At 54.6% G+C, this 13,010-nt stretch overlaps 1 protein-coding gene across 2 annotated transcripts in view; it reads right to left on the minus strand.

Annotated features, from left to right (window-relative positions):
• Nucleotides 1-854: 854 nt before the first annotated feature.
• The window catches only part of CREB3L1 (cAMP responsive element binding protein 3 like 1), a 35,646-nt gene continuing 23,490 nt past the window's right edge, over nucleotides 855-13,010 (minus strand). The window contains exons 4-12 of one of the 2 annotated variants that reach the window (XM_081798214.1): nucleotides 11,150-11,228; nucleotides 9,280-9,437; nucleotides 8,455-8,604; nucleotides 8,270-8,328; nucleotides 8,000-8,068; nucleotides 6,030-6,129; nucleotides 4,535-4,661; nucleotides 1,752-2,019; nucleotides 855-1,567 (exon numbers count right to left, since the gene is read on the minus strand). In XM_081798214.1, coding sequence (XP_081654340.1) covers nucleotides 1,531-1,567; nucleotides 1,752-2,019; nucleotides 4,535-4,661; nucleotides 6,030-6,129; nucleotides 8,000-8,068; nucleotides 8,270-8,328; nucleotides 8,455-8,604; nucleotides 9,280-9,437; nucleotides 11,150-11,228 — 1,047 coding nt within the window. In that variant the 3' untranslated portion in view covers nucleotides 855-1,530. The remainder of the gene's footprint in view (nucleotides 1,568-1,751; nucleotides 2,020-4,534; nucleotides 4,662-6,029; nucleotides 6,130-7,999; nucleotides 8,069-8,269; nucleotides 8,329-8,454; nucleotides 8,605-9,279; nucleotides 9,438-11,149; nucleotides 11,229-13,010) is intronic. The other variant, XM_081798215.1, reaches the window with a different exon arrangement.

The following is a 13,010-nucleotide window of genomic DNA, read 5'->3' on the forward strand; positions in this document are numbered from 1 at the left end:
GCAGTTCACACAGGGCTGTTCGCTTCAAGGCCAGCAGGAGACTGTTTCTCTTCAGGAAAAGCCCAGTCCCTTTTTAAAATGGCTTTCACCTGATTAAGCCAGGCCCACCAAGGATCATCTCCCTGTTGAGGAACCCAGAATCAGTTGATTTGGGACCTTAATTACACCTGCAGAATCTCTTTACTTTTGCCGTAAAAGGTCACCTAATTATGGGAGTGACATCCCCTTATATTTACAGGTCTCCTGCATATACCCCAGGGGAGGGGATTAAATAGGTCTGTATGGGGGGATTTGGAGGGGAGGGAGAGTCGGGGGCAGGAAGCTTGGGGGCCATGTTAGGATTCTGCCTACCACACCCAGCCAGTGAGTGGCAGCCCCAGGAGTTAAACACAGCTCTTCTTACTGTGGGGTCTGCACCTTTGACCCAGCTGAGGCAGAGGACACAAGAGCTGAAATGCTGGCGGGTCTCAGGAGGACCTAACTGGGTACAGCATGGAAAGTGTCTGGCACAGTATCTGGTCCAGAGTAGATGCTTGATCCTAGCGGTTCGCATCCCCAAAGGCCAAGACTGTGGCTGATACGCCTCTCTGCCTCCATGGTCAGCGGTTGGAGGAGGAGCCTTGGGGTGGGGGGATTACAGCAGTCCTCTGGCCATCTAGCCTGAAAGCTGCGCCTGGCTGGAAGAGGGAGAAACACCCTCTCACATGAGCACGCCCTCAATGAGCCCCTGGCGGAATGTAAGATAAACTTCCTCTTCTCACTCCCCCTGTCTCGGTCCTGGTCCCCTTCCCCCCACGAAGAAAGTACCCTCCCCCCCCCCCACCCCGCCATGAAGGAAGGCACAAAGTCAGGAATTGATGCTGCATCTTTTTTTTTTTTTTTACTTTTGCCTTCTTAAAGCATGTGCTCAGCTCATGGAGGAAGCAGTCTGGCAATTAAAAAGGCCCAGCGGCTTGGGCTGCGGCAGGGGGAGGCCAGGTGAGGGCCAGGGAACAGCAAAGCCCGCACTAACTTCATAAAATATAAAACAAGGGAGGGGTGAAGGGAGGATGGAGACTTGTAAAATACAATATCTTAGGGGATTGGCAATAATAAAAAATAAGGTTCATTATTTACAAACAATTTCTGTTCTTGGTCTCTGTACAGTGGGGCTGGGCGGGGGGCGGTGTGTGTCGGTGTGTGGATGTGTGTGTCTGTGGGGGGAGCAGGGAGGCAGTGGTCGTGTTGGTCATTATGAGAAAGGAGGGAGTTGGCCCAGTGAGTGGTTTATCTGAGAAGGACGGATGGCTGTGGGAGGGAGGGGTGAGAACAGAGTGGTCGGCCCAAGGGAACAAACAGTCCAAATGTGGTGGGGAAAGGAGAGGCCCTGGGAAAGAGTGGGGCAAAGAAGGGCTGGGGAGAAGTGGAACGCTTTCTCCTGGGATGGGAGCCCAGGGGGCAGGGGGACAAGCTGGATCCGGGTTACAGAGCAAGACAACCCCTCTTCTGGGTGCCAGAGGGTACGTCCTGTGTCCTGGGTCTTGGCGCGGCCTAGGAGAGTTTGATGGTGGTATTGGGGCCCAGATCCCTGGAGAGAGAACAGAAGTCCGGGGTGAGTGTGTCCAGTGAGGATCCTCTCACCCCTCTGTGCACTGGATCAGAATGTGAGTGGGAGGGGGCCTTCGGGAGGCGTGGCTGACATGGGGACTCCCCTCCCCGCAGAGCGTGGGTGGAGCCTGGGGCCCCAGGAAGGGAAGGGGCCACCCACCTACCTCTCACGGAACCACTCCTTGGGGTGAGAGAAGTCGGGGCTGGTGCCGTTTCCACCAACGTCTTTTGGCCAGGCCTCACTCAGGTACTTGGTGGTCTCGTGGGTGCTGTCCAGGTGGTCATGCTGCAGGTGGTCCTGGGGCCGCTGCTCAGCCGGGCCCCCCGGCTTGATTTCCCAGCTGTCTGGGGGCTCCACAGGCAGGAGGGCACTGCGGCCCTCCTCCCACGAGCCTGCCCCCTCGTCGTAGAACAGGAGGCTCCGGGAGGGCACTGGACAGAGAGCTCATGGTGAGCCTCCGTGCCAAGGCTCCCCACTCCCAGCCACATTCCTGGCCCAGTAGTGAAGGACGAGGGCCTGAGTCTGAACCCCAGCTCTAACACTGCCCATTGGTATGACCTCTGGCGAGTCAGGCCTTTGCTTTAGCCTTTCTGAGCCTCAGTTTGCTCATCCGTAAAATAGGGATACTAGGGCCGAACCTCATGTAGATGTGGTTTGATGAGACCATAGGGGCAAAGTGATTGAAACTGTGTTTAGTATGCACTCCGAGAGAGTAGTTCTTCCTAAGCAGAGGGTACCAGGGCGGGGCATCTGAGAGCTGGGTTCTAATCCTACCTCTACTACTCACTTTCTCTGAGACCTTGAATCAATCTCTTCCCCCTTCTCTATTTTTAGAAGATTTTATTTACTTCTTTGAGAGACTGAGAGCACTAGTGGGGGGGGGGGGGCTGGTGCAGAGAAGCAGATTCCCCACTGAGCAGGGAGCCTGGCTGGGGGGCAGGGGAGCTAGGCAGAGGCTTAACCCCCTGAGCCACCCAGGTGCCCTCTTCCCCATTCTAGGCCCTAGGGTGCACTTCAGGAAAGTGAAGGAAAAGAAAACACGTTTGTTGGATATCTACTCTGTGCCAGGCATTATGCCGAGAGCCCTTTGACCTGCATATCAAATCACGAGCATCTCACAGAAACTCCTGGGAAGGAGCTATTTTTAGCCCTGTTTCACAGAACAGGTGAGGTTCCAGCTTATCAGGTACTTTGGCCTATGCTGGAAGCCAGAGGCAAACCCAGGGCTGCCTGGCTCCAGGATCCCCCAGCACCTTCCGGGCCCTCAGGCCCTGACCTAAGAGTGTGTGTGAAAGGCACTCCCTGCCATTGAGCAATGCAGCAGCCCTGAAAGCCCGCCAGCTCCAGAGGCCACTTCCTACCACAGATGCACACAGGGCCTGCAACCCACTGCATTCACTCCAAGGGGCTTTGTTCATCCACACTGGCCCCACCCCCCACTTCCCTCCCTTCCTCTCCGCTGGCTTCCTCTACCTCCGAAGACCCCAGGGCCCCCCTGGCCTTGGAAAATGGATATGGGACTCTCGGCCCTCACACCCCCGTGGCCCACCTCCCTCTGCGACCCGTCCTGTCTCTTCGCAGGCCACGCTTGTCCAGGGAGTGGTTTTCGCTCGCCACCTCCATTTCCTCTTCCCCTAGCCCTCCCCACCCCTTCCTCCTGTCAAGGCCCTGCTGGTCTAGCTCCTTCTCCCTGCTTATCTCTCCTTCTTTTTTTTTTTTTTTAATTTTTTTTAAAAGATTTTATTTATTTATTCATGAGAGACAGAGAGAGAGAGAGAGAGGCAGAGGGAGAAGCAGGCTCCCAAGGAGCAGGGAGCCCGATGCGGGACTCGATCCCAGGACGCTGGGAGCATGACCTGAGCCGAAGGCAGACGCTTAACCATCTGAGCCACCCAGGCGCCCCTATCTCTCCTTCTTGAATCCTACTCCTCCCCGTCTCCTCCCTCTCTGACCGCCCCCCCCCCCCCAATCTGCTTCCTCTTCCTCCTCCTGCCCTGCCAGATAATTCATTCCTGGTAGACGATGAACAGTTAGGAAGTTCCTCTGTAGGTCTACCTGAAGTACCTTCTGCTTCTGGAAATCCATACTATTCTTTGCTGCACCTTCTACCAGTTTCTCCCCTTGCCACCTGCCTATTGTATCTTTTCTCTCCTCTGGTGAGGTCTTCAAAAAGGGAGGGGGTGCACTCACTGATTAAGGGCCTGCTGTGTGCCAGACCCTGTGCCAAGAGCGTGTGTGCCCCGTGCCATTTAGTTGTGACAACACCCATACTCGGGGAGTGCAGAACTGTAACTTCTGTTTGTCAGATGAAGACATGACAGCTTAGGGATGTCAAGACACGTGCCCAATGTGACACAGTTAGCAAGGGCAATGGCAGGCATGACTGACTCTGAAGCCCCATGCTCTTAAGCACTGTATCTTGCAGTCAGTTCCCCATGGGCTGGTAACGATCTGAGCCCACATCACCACCACCCCTCCTCTGCCCATGCTTGACGTTACCGGTGCATCCTGGCACTCCTTAACACAGTGCTCCAGCCACCACTGTCTGATGGGAAAGTGCCCTTGAACCGAAACTCACATGCTATCCCAGTCCCAAAATACTAACTGTTCCTAGCAGATGCCCCGTAACCACTGGTACCACAATTCCTGGGGGCTGGGGTGGGGGCGGGTAGGGTGGGAACATTCCTGCTGTCCCCTAAACCACCCCCCACCCCCGCAGGCCACTCTTGGGTGGGCTGGGATCAGGTAGCCTGCAGTGTAGTCCCAATTCCACAACTAACATCGAATAAATCATAGGACCTTGGGGGGGGGGGCCTCAGTTTCTCCATCTGTAAAATGAGGAGGTAGAATGAGATGTCGCCAACCCAGAACGCAGCTCCTCGCTTGTATCTGGCTTATGCCCAGAAGTTGGGACCCAGGGAAGGTCGCCTGGCTCAGAGCACTCACTCTGACTGGCTGTGTAGACGCTGTCAGCGGCCATGCGGTCTTCCTTCACAGTCTGGGAGCTGGAGGAGAACTCAGGGAGGCAGGGCACAAGGGAGCCCAGCACCAGAACGAAGCACAAGGCTGCCACCTGGTAGTGGAGAGAGTGGTGGTCAGAGCAGGTTGGGGGGGGCGGTGCAACCCTGGCCATCCCCAATCCTTCTCCCCCCAAACCAGTAGGTATAAAAAGCTCGGTATTTTTCCAAGAAAGCAGCGCCCAGAGCCAGCCACCCCCTAGATGTGCAGTCTTCCACCCTTTTTGGAGAAGGTGAAGGAGGCTGCTCAGGCCATGTCAGCCCTTGGTAGGAGGCCACCACAGGCAGTGTTAGAAAAAGAGGGAAGTGGTCAACACGGTTATCACCTATAAGGTGGGGGAATCAGGATAGTGAGAAAGGAGTACTTGGGTGTGTGGGGGGGTGGGGGACAAGCGAGGGGACAGAGCATCACACCAGATTCTCAGCAGGAGGAGTTAAGAGTCACACAGCCCGAACTAAGCCCACCCCACATCGTGCCTGCCACCTGAGAGCATGAGGATCTCAGAGGGCCTGGGGAGCGATTAGCCAAGAGGCAGCAGGCTGGGCGCCTGGGTGGCTCAGTCATTAAACGTCTGCCTTCGGCTCAGGTCATGATCCCAGGGTCCTGGGATCGAGCCCCACATCAGGCTCCCTGCTCCGCGGGGGGGAGCCTGCTTCTCCCTCTCCCACTCCCCCTGCTTGTGTTCCCTCTCTCGCTGTGTCTCTCTCTATCAAATAAATAAATAAAATCTTAAAAAAAAAAAAAAGAGGCAGCAGGCTGCACATTTCCAGGACAGCGTGGAAGACGGATTTGCAGATGTCTGAACCACACCCTGCACATTTTTTTTTTTGAAGATTTTATTTATTTATCAGAGAGAGACACAGTGAGAGAGGGAACACAAGCAGGGGGAGTGGGAGAGGGAGAAGCAGGCTTCCCGCTGAGCAGGGAGCCAATGCGGGGCTCGATCCCGGGATCCTGGGATCATGACCCGAGCCAAGGGCAGAGGCTTAACGACAGAGCCACCCAGGCACCCCCACCCTGCACATTCTTTTGGGCTTCTAGAGATTTGCTCAGCCTTCTCCTCGCTATTCATTCCAGAAAGAAAGAAACAAGTGCCTCCCAACCTTGTGTCTCCCTAAGCCCTTTGCCCCCCAGGGTATAGAAACTGCCTCCTCAAGGGACTTGCCCTGCTATCCCCTAGCTGGGTTCACGTGAGTCACTACACATCCACATTGTGTTAGAACTGGTCAGGGAAGGTCATGTTCTGGAAGGCTCCATGGGCTTGGTGAAAGAGGCTGGGGTCTTCAGGAGCCAGCTCACCAGGCACTAGGATGGTGTACCCTGGTGATGTTGCCAATCATCAAAGCTCTGCCGGCCTTCCTAGAAGGCCAGCCGGGGGAAGACTCGTCCTCATGTGGCCCTGTGGTGAGGGAATAGCACCTACCATGAGGCAGGTCCCCGTCTGGGTGGCAGCCATCTTGTAAGGTCTTGAGATCTTGTTGGTGACCAGAGTCTGGAGTTTCTGCAGCTGCTGGAGCAGGGTCCTGAGGAGGGCACAGTGGTCACTTGGCAGGCTCTGCCCCAGCAGGCATCTCTGCCTCCTGGAGCTCTCCCAGGGAGCACCTGGGCTGGCTCCACACTTGGCTTCCACACCAGGTGCCCGTTTCAGTCAAGACAGAAAAGGTCACCTCCCGCTTGGCTCCTCTGTGGCGTGGCTTGGGGAACCTGGGGCCTGTCTCGTGATGAATAGCTGGGTCACCCTATGGGAGCTCAGGGGTGCCCTGTGATGCTCCTGGCCAAAGTGGGGTGGGGAGGAAGGTCTGCCCCACCTGGGCTGAGGTCACCTTTTTCTTCACCTACGCCAGCCACAGCTACAGTGACCTTCCTTCCTTTGTACCCCACGATTCCCGGAGCTGATAAGAAGGCCATGTCCGGCGGCTGTCTGGTGTGTAGTGAGGGTCCAGTAAATATAGCTACCACCTTGGTTAATTTTGTCACTGTTGCTTGTACCAAGGCACCTGTAACATCTCGTTTCTGTTCATGGATTTCCATGTCAGTCTCCTTCACTAACCGTGGGCTCCCTGAGGGCGAGGACCGGGTCCCACCCAACGACGTGCAGTCCTCCGGGCACACACAGGGTCTCCTCAGCCCACGCTTGGCCAACCACAGTTTAACTGTCTCTTTCCTCCACCTAGCCGGGCACTGGGGTTGCAGTTACCAGAATGCACAGCAGGTGGCGAAAGAGCTCCAAGGGCCTGGCCCTATTTTGGGCCAGAGAGGAATCTGGGCCAGAGGTACAGGGGTGAGGAGTGCGGCCCCGCCCCCCTTCCCTGAGTGGGCGGCATTCTCCAGGTCAATCTGGGGAGTGGCTGGATCCTGCTGGAGAAGCTGGGGGAGAAGGAAGGAAAGAAGGAAAAAGCCTTCTGTTGAGCACCTGCTACATACCAGCTGTTGTCTCTTGTCATTTTAATTTACCCCAGCAAATAATTATTAGAGACCTACTGTGGGCTCCTGGCTAGGCACTATCAAGAATTCAGAATAACCATAAAAAAAAAAAAAAAAAAAAGAGGAGAAGAAAAGCTAACACGAATTGAGCATTCTTAAATGCCAAGCACAGTGCTGGGCCCTTTACCGGCGCCGTCTCATTGTATCTTCACAAGAATCCCGTGAGATAGAGCTTCTATCATCCCCATGTAGACAAAACAACTGGGGACCAGAGAGGTTTAACAGTTTTCCCAGAATCACAAAAATGGCAGAGTGGGATTAAGAAACCCAGGCTGTGACTTTAGGTAGCTGTGACCTGTGCTGGCCCCATACTGAGGTTTCGCAAAGGGAACTGTACATTCGAATCACTGAAGGATCGTGTTGAAATGCAGATTCTGATTCTGTAAGTCGGGGGAGAGTCCCGAGATCCTGCGGTTCTTACAAGCTCCCAGGTGGTGCTGATGCTATTTGCTGGTGAGAAGAGCTCTGAGTTGCAAGCACCCACCCACCCCAGCGGTTCTAACGTTAGGGTACGTCAAAATCACCTGGAGGGCTTATTAAAACACAGATTGCTGAGCCCTCCCCAGGGAGTTCCTGATTCAGCAGGCCTGGCTTGAGGTCTGAAAATCAGCATTTCCAAAACTTTCCAGGGGCGGCTGCTGCTGGTCTGGGGAATTCCGCTTTGAAAGCCACTGCCCTACACCAACTCACTCACGCGGCTCAGCTGCCCTGTCGGGTTTTTAGAGCTATGCGCGGATGAAGAAAGATGGGAAGCCAGGGGTCCCAGGCTGCAGGGTTCCTGTTTCTGGGGTTCCTGTCATCCTGAACTCAGTCACCTCTCCTGCCTCCTGCCTCCCAGAGCTATGCCAGAGCCGGGCCCTGGCTGCAGGAGGGCAGGGGGCCGGGGAGGATGCAGGTGGTACCACCCACCTGTTGGCATTCTCCAGGGTCTCTACCTTCTTCCACAGTTCGTTGTTCTCTGACGTAAATGTCTCCACCCTGAGGGGGCCAAGCAGACACAGGCTCAGGGCCAGGCCCCAGACTCACTGCTGCCCTCTCTGCCCTGTCCACCGCTCCCTGAGGCATCCCAGGCCCCGAGCCCCAAGCCCCCTGCTCCGGTGCCCTTTGAGAGAGCACTGGGGACAGCGGGGCAGGCGGGGGACTGGGGCCCAGGCCCACCGCCCTGCCCAGGATACTTACTTCTTTTCTAGACATTCCACGTACTCCTTCTTCTTACGGCGGCTCTCCTGGGCCGAGATCTAGGGGGGAGGCCGCAGAAAAGGGGTTACCACAGCCACATAACCATTTCCGGGGGGCCCTCAATCTTAGGGCTGGTGTCACCAGGGGAGCCCTAGGACAGGGCCAGGGTCCAGCTCATGCTTTACCTTATTCTTGATTTTTCTCCGGACCCTCTTTAAGGCCTTTTCTTCGGCTTTGGTGAGGGGGAGTTTCGTGGGGATGGGGTAGCCCTCAGCAATCAGGGTGCGTTTCTCCTCCTCTGTCAGGAGCAGTGGCCCTGATGTCCCCTGTAATTTCTGTGGGAGGTAGGACATGATGGTTAGGAACCAGACAGCCATGGATTCAAATCCAAGCTCTGCCACTGACTTTGCGTGACTGAGGGAAGGCACTCCACTCTCCTAGCCTCGGTTTCCTAATTTGAAAAAGGGTGGATCTGAATGAAATCCACTAACATGTACCAACAGTGCTGGGAGCCCAGCATGTTAGGCATTCAGTATATTATTGCAGGGTCGGGGTAGGGGGGTCCCCTAGATCCCATTCTGGAATCCACAGCCTCAAAGCTGACTTGTCCAGAGCCCCTAAACAGCAACCCCCTCAGACCCCTACAGTCTTCACTTGGGAGGCTCCATGCAGGACTCAGCTCCATGTTTCCCAGGCGATTTGGGGCCTCCTGAGTCCTGTTCCCAAGCAGTGCTCCTTGGAGCCAGCCTGGGCCGTCCCCTGGAGGTCAGGAATGTCAAGTTCTAGTCCTGGTTCTGCAACAGTGGGGGTGTGACAGGCCTCTTGGACCTCTCTACCTGTTTCCTCTTTACCCCAGAACAGGATTAGGAGATTCGCACTCCCATCTGCTCTGAATGCTGATGGGGATGGGGATCAGGCTTGGGGCTCCCAGACCCTTCCTCGCTGGTCGTGTGCAGGGTGGACTAACTCAATCCCTTGCCTCTAGGCTCAGCCCACCCCCAGCTGCTTACGTGAGGGGCGGTGAGAAGGGGGGAGGTGGAGATGGCCGTGGAGGAGCGGGCCATGGGCCGGACAGGGCTGGAGGGGGGCAGAGAGCGGGGACTCTGGGAGCCGTCACTGTCGCTGCCGTGGCTGCTGGGGGGCGTCAGAGGCATCTGCACCAGGTCCTCTGGGGAGAGCGGGGGGAGGGGAATCCAGGTTAGCAGGGTTGCATCCCATCTCTGCTTGGACATCAGAGGTCAGCCAGCCCTGACACTGTGGGGGACGGAATACTGGGGCCTTGACCAGCTGTCCCATCAGCTGTCCCATCCCCTCTGCCATGTCAGAAAGATGAGCTGACATCCAGAAGTTCATTTCTGAATGCCATCCCATCCCCAGTGCCACAGAGGCCTGGCTCCTCGGTGTGGCTGTCATGGAGGCCGGATTCTCGAAGTCCCTCCCCCATCCCTGATTTCACAGGGTCCAGGCCCTTGGAGCCTCCACTGGTAACCCCAGAGGTGACTGGAGTTTGCCCATAGCCAGTCCCACGGGATCGGGCTGGGCAAGCAACAGGCTCTGTCACTTCCTTTTTCCCACTGCCAAACATCTAGCCCAAGCAATCCCAGGGTTTCCACTTCCAACTTGAGCGTGACAGGACAGCAGGCTTTCAGCAGACCAGCCAGGAGCCCTGCGGTCCCCAGCCTCCCCCTCCCTGCTGCTGCTCTGTGGCTGCAGCATCAGGAAGACTGGCACACTGCGGTGGTCAGGGAAGATCCTGGGCAGAGCCACGAGGACCGAGAGCCCAGTTGCAGGGAGAGCTCCCAGGACAGCACAGAATGCCCGGATCATTGCAGAGCGGGCTGAGGCTCCAGAGGAACAGCTGCATCCTTCCAGACTCGGCCCCTAACTGCCCTCTGCACGAGTCCTCTCTCCCTCCCTGCACTTTGATTTGCCTCTTAAGGGTGCCATAATGTGAAGAGCCCGGAACGTGGAGTCAGGGAGCCTGAGTTCAAGTTCTGCTGTCACCCGCCCCACGTGTGTGACCTATAGTCATATTTATTAACCCCTCCCGGCCTCACTTCCCTGTTGAAAGGGAGTGAACTGACTGCAGGGAGCCTTGAGGACGCAATGAGCTCATGTATATGAAGATGCTTTACGGATTGAAGGGCACTCTACAAGATGATGTGTTTTCACAATGGCCCCTTTCTACCTTCTGTGAATCTTCTCTCCGAGGGAGTGAACAGCGTGAGGGCGAAGCTTGGGTCTTACTCATCTTTCTAAACCTTGTGCTACTCAGCCCAGGGCCTGATACATAGTATATGCTTAATGAATGTTTGATGAATTAATGAGGTAGGGTTGGAAAGATTCAGTTAGCCTATTCTCCTTCTGGCCAATCCAAGAAGCTTCCTCTGTGTTCCCTTCCCCCCTGTCAGGTCTGGGGATGTGCCTCCAAGGCCTCCTAGGTAATCTGCCATCTTTAACCCATATAGCTGCTAGGAAACGGGCCCTCACTACTCCGTGATCTACTTGGGCACAGGACTGTCTTCTCCCTCTGCTTTCCCAGACATGTCCAATGAACTCTCATTGGATGGATGGATGGATGGATGGATGGATGGGTGGGTGGATGGATGGATGGATGGATGGGCGGCTATAGAGTGGGCTTCCATTAGTGAATGACAGGAGGGGGATGAGCAAACAGGGTGAGCGTGTCAATAACAGAGATGACAGTTGTAGACTGGGTTAAAAGGGAGCTGGATGGATGGAAAGTGTGCAGAACAGGGAGGAAAGGATATTCTGGGGAGAGATGGGGGCTGTTGAGGGAGATGGGTGGGCTGGGCCAAGGGGGTAGGGAATGCTGTCTGCCCAAGACTGGAGAGGAATAGTCCCTCTGGACACACTTACCTGGTGTCACTTTGAGGAACTGATTCACCTCCTGGGGCTCTGCTTTGATCACTGGCAGCTGAGTCATCTCTCCTGGGGCCTGAGGAAGAGACAGGCCCAGCTCCATCAGCTGCCCTTGAGGCTGTCCCCACCATTCAACCTCCTACCCACCCTGAGGCTGGCGGTCTGCTCTGCACAATTAAGGAGGTGGCTGGACTCAGGGTTCTGGGTACAGCCCAGAGGGAGAAAAGACAAGTTCTCAGGCTCGGAGAAGCCAAGTAAGACCTAGGAGAAGAGAATGGTGGCTAAGTAGTTAGTGTAGTTTAGACCTTAAGCTTGGAGAAGGAGGGCTTCTTGTGGCCTCCAAGGCCAAGGCCATCTTTCTGATGGAGGCTGCTCTGTGCTGACTGTGAAGGCTGCATAGGCCTTGGTATGTGGGTTGCCAGGAGGAGAGAAGTAATGTCTGGTGCATTGTAGCTGTTCAGTGGATGGTAACAGTAGCACCAGTGAAGAAGGCCTTAACTGGCTGGGCGATCAGGGTGAGCTCTCTAAGCAGCTGAACTTGGAAAGGAGTCCTGAAGTATAAATAGGAATGGTCCAGATAAAGGACAGGGCAGGTGGTAAGTGAAAGGAAAAGAATTCCAAGCAGAGGGAAAAGCATCTGTGAAGGCACAGAGGCTAGAGCGCATGGCCAGATCTGGAAGCTGCAAGTATTCAGGGTGTCCAGAGTATAGGGGTGTATGTCAGGGGGGAATGGTAGGAAACAAGACCAGAAGGCCTGGCTAGAGGGTGGGGCGGGGGTGGTGGTAGGATTCACAGAGGGTAGAAAGGGACCAGACAAGGAAGTTTGAAACAATAAGGAGTCCCTGATGGGTTGTATCACAAGGGACGGACAGAACTAGATTTATGTTTTAAACAAACAATGCATCCCCATTTCTTTATATTCCCACTTGCTGTTCCAGAAAGGACATAAAGAACATGTATGGCCTACTAGGGATTTACCCCAAAGATACAAGTGTAGTGATCCGAAGGGGTACGTGCACCCCAATGTTTATAGCACCAATGTCCACCATAGCCAAACTATGGAAAGAGCCCAGATGTCCATCAACAGATGAATGGATAAAGAAGATGTGGTATATATCTACAGTAGAATATTACTCAGCCACCAAAAAAGGAAATCTTGCCATTTACAATGACGCGGATGGAGCTAGAGGGTATTATGCTAAGCAAAATAAGTCAATCAGAGAAAGACGATTATCATACGATTTCACTCATATGCAGAATTTAAGAAACAAAACAGAGGAGCATAGGGGAAGGGAGGGAAAAATAAAACAAGAGGAAATCAGAGAGCGAGACAAACCATAAGAGACTCTTAACCATAGGAAACAAACTGCAGGTTACTGGAGGGGGGGATGGGGGATGGGGTCACTGGGTGACGGGCATTAAGGAGGGCACGTGATGTAATTAGCACTGGGTGTTATATGCAACTGATGAATCACTGAACTCTACCTCTGAAACTAATACTACATTATATGTTTTTTTTTTTTTTAAGATTTATTTATTTATTTGAGAGAGAGAGAATGAGAGAGAGAGAGAGAGCACATGAGAGGGGGGAGGGTCAGAGGGAGAAGCAGACTCCCTGCCGAGCAGGGAGCCCGATGTGGGACTCGATCCAGGGACTCCAGGATCATGACCTGAGCCGAAGGCAGTCGCTTAACCAACTGAGCCACCCAGGCGCCCAATACTACATTATATGTTAATTAATTGAATAATAATAAAAAAAGAACATGCATGGCTTCCTGCACATGATTATCAGCACGCATCTAGGTGGTGTTCTCTTTGCGGAAGGCACTGTGTTGTTGGGTGCTGGATTTCAGGACCA

Source organism: Leptonychotes weddellii, chromosome 11 (genome assembly GCF_054177405.1).
Source record: "Leptonychotes weddellii isolate Sample4059 chromosome 11, ASM5417740v2, whole genome shotgun sequence".
Lineage (NCBI taxonomy): Eukaryota > Metazoa > Chordata > Mammalia > Carnivora > Phocidae > Leptonychotes > Leptonychotes weddellii.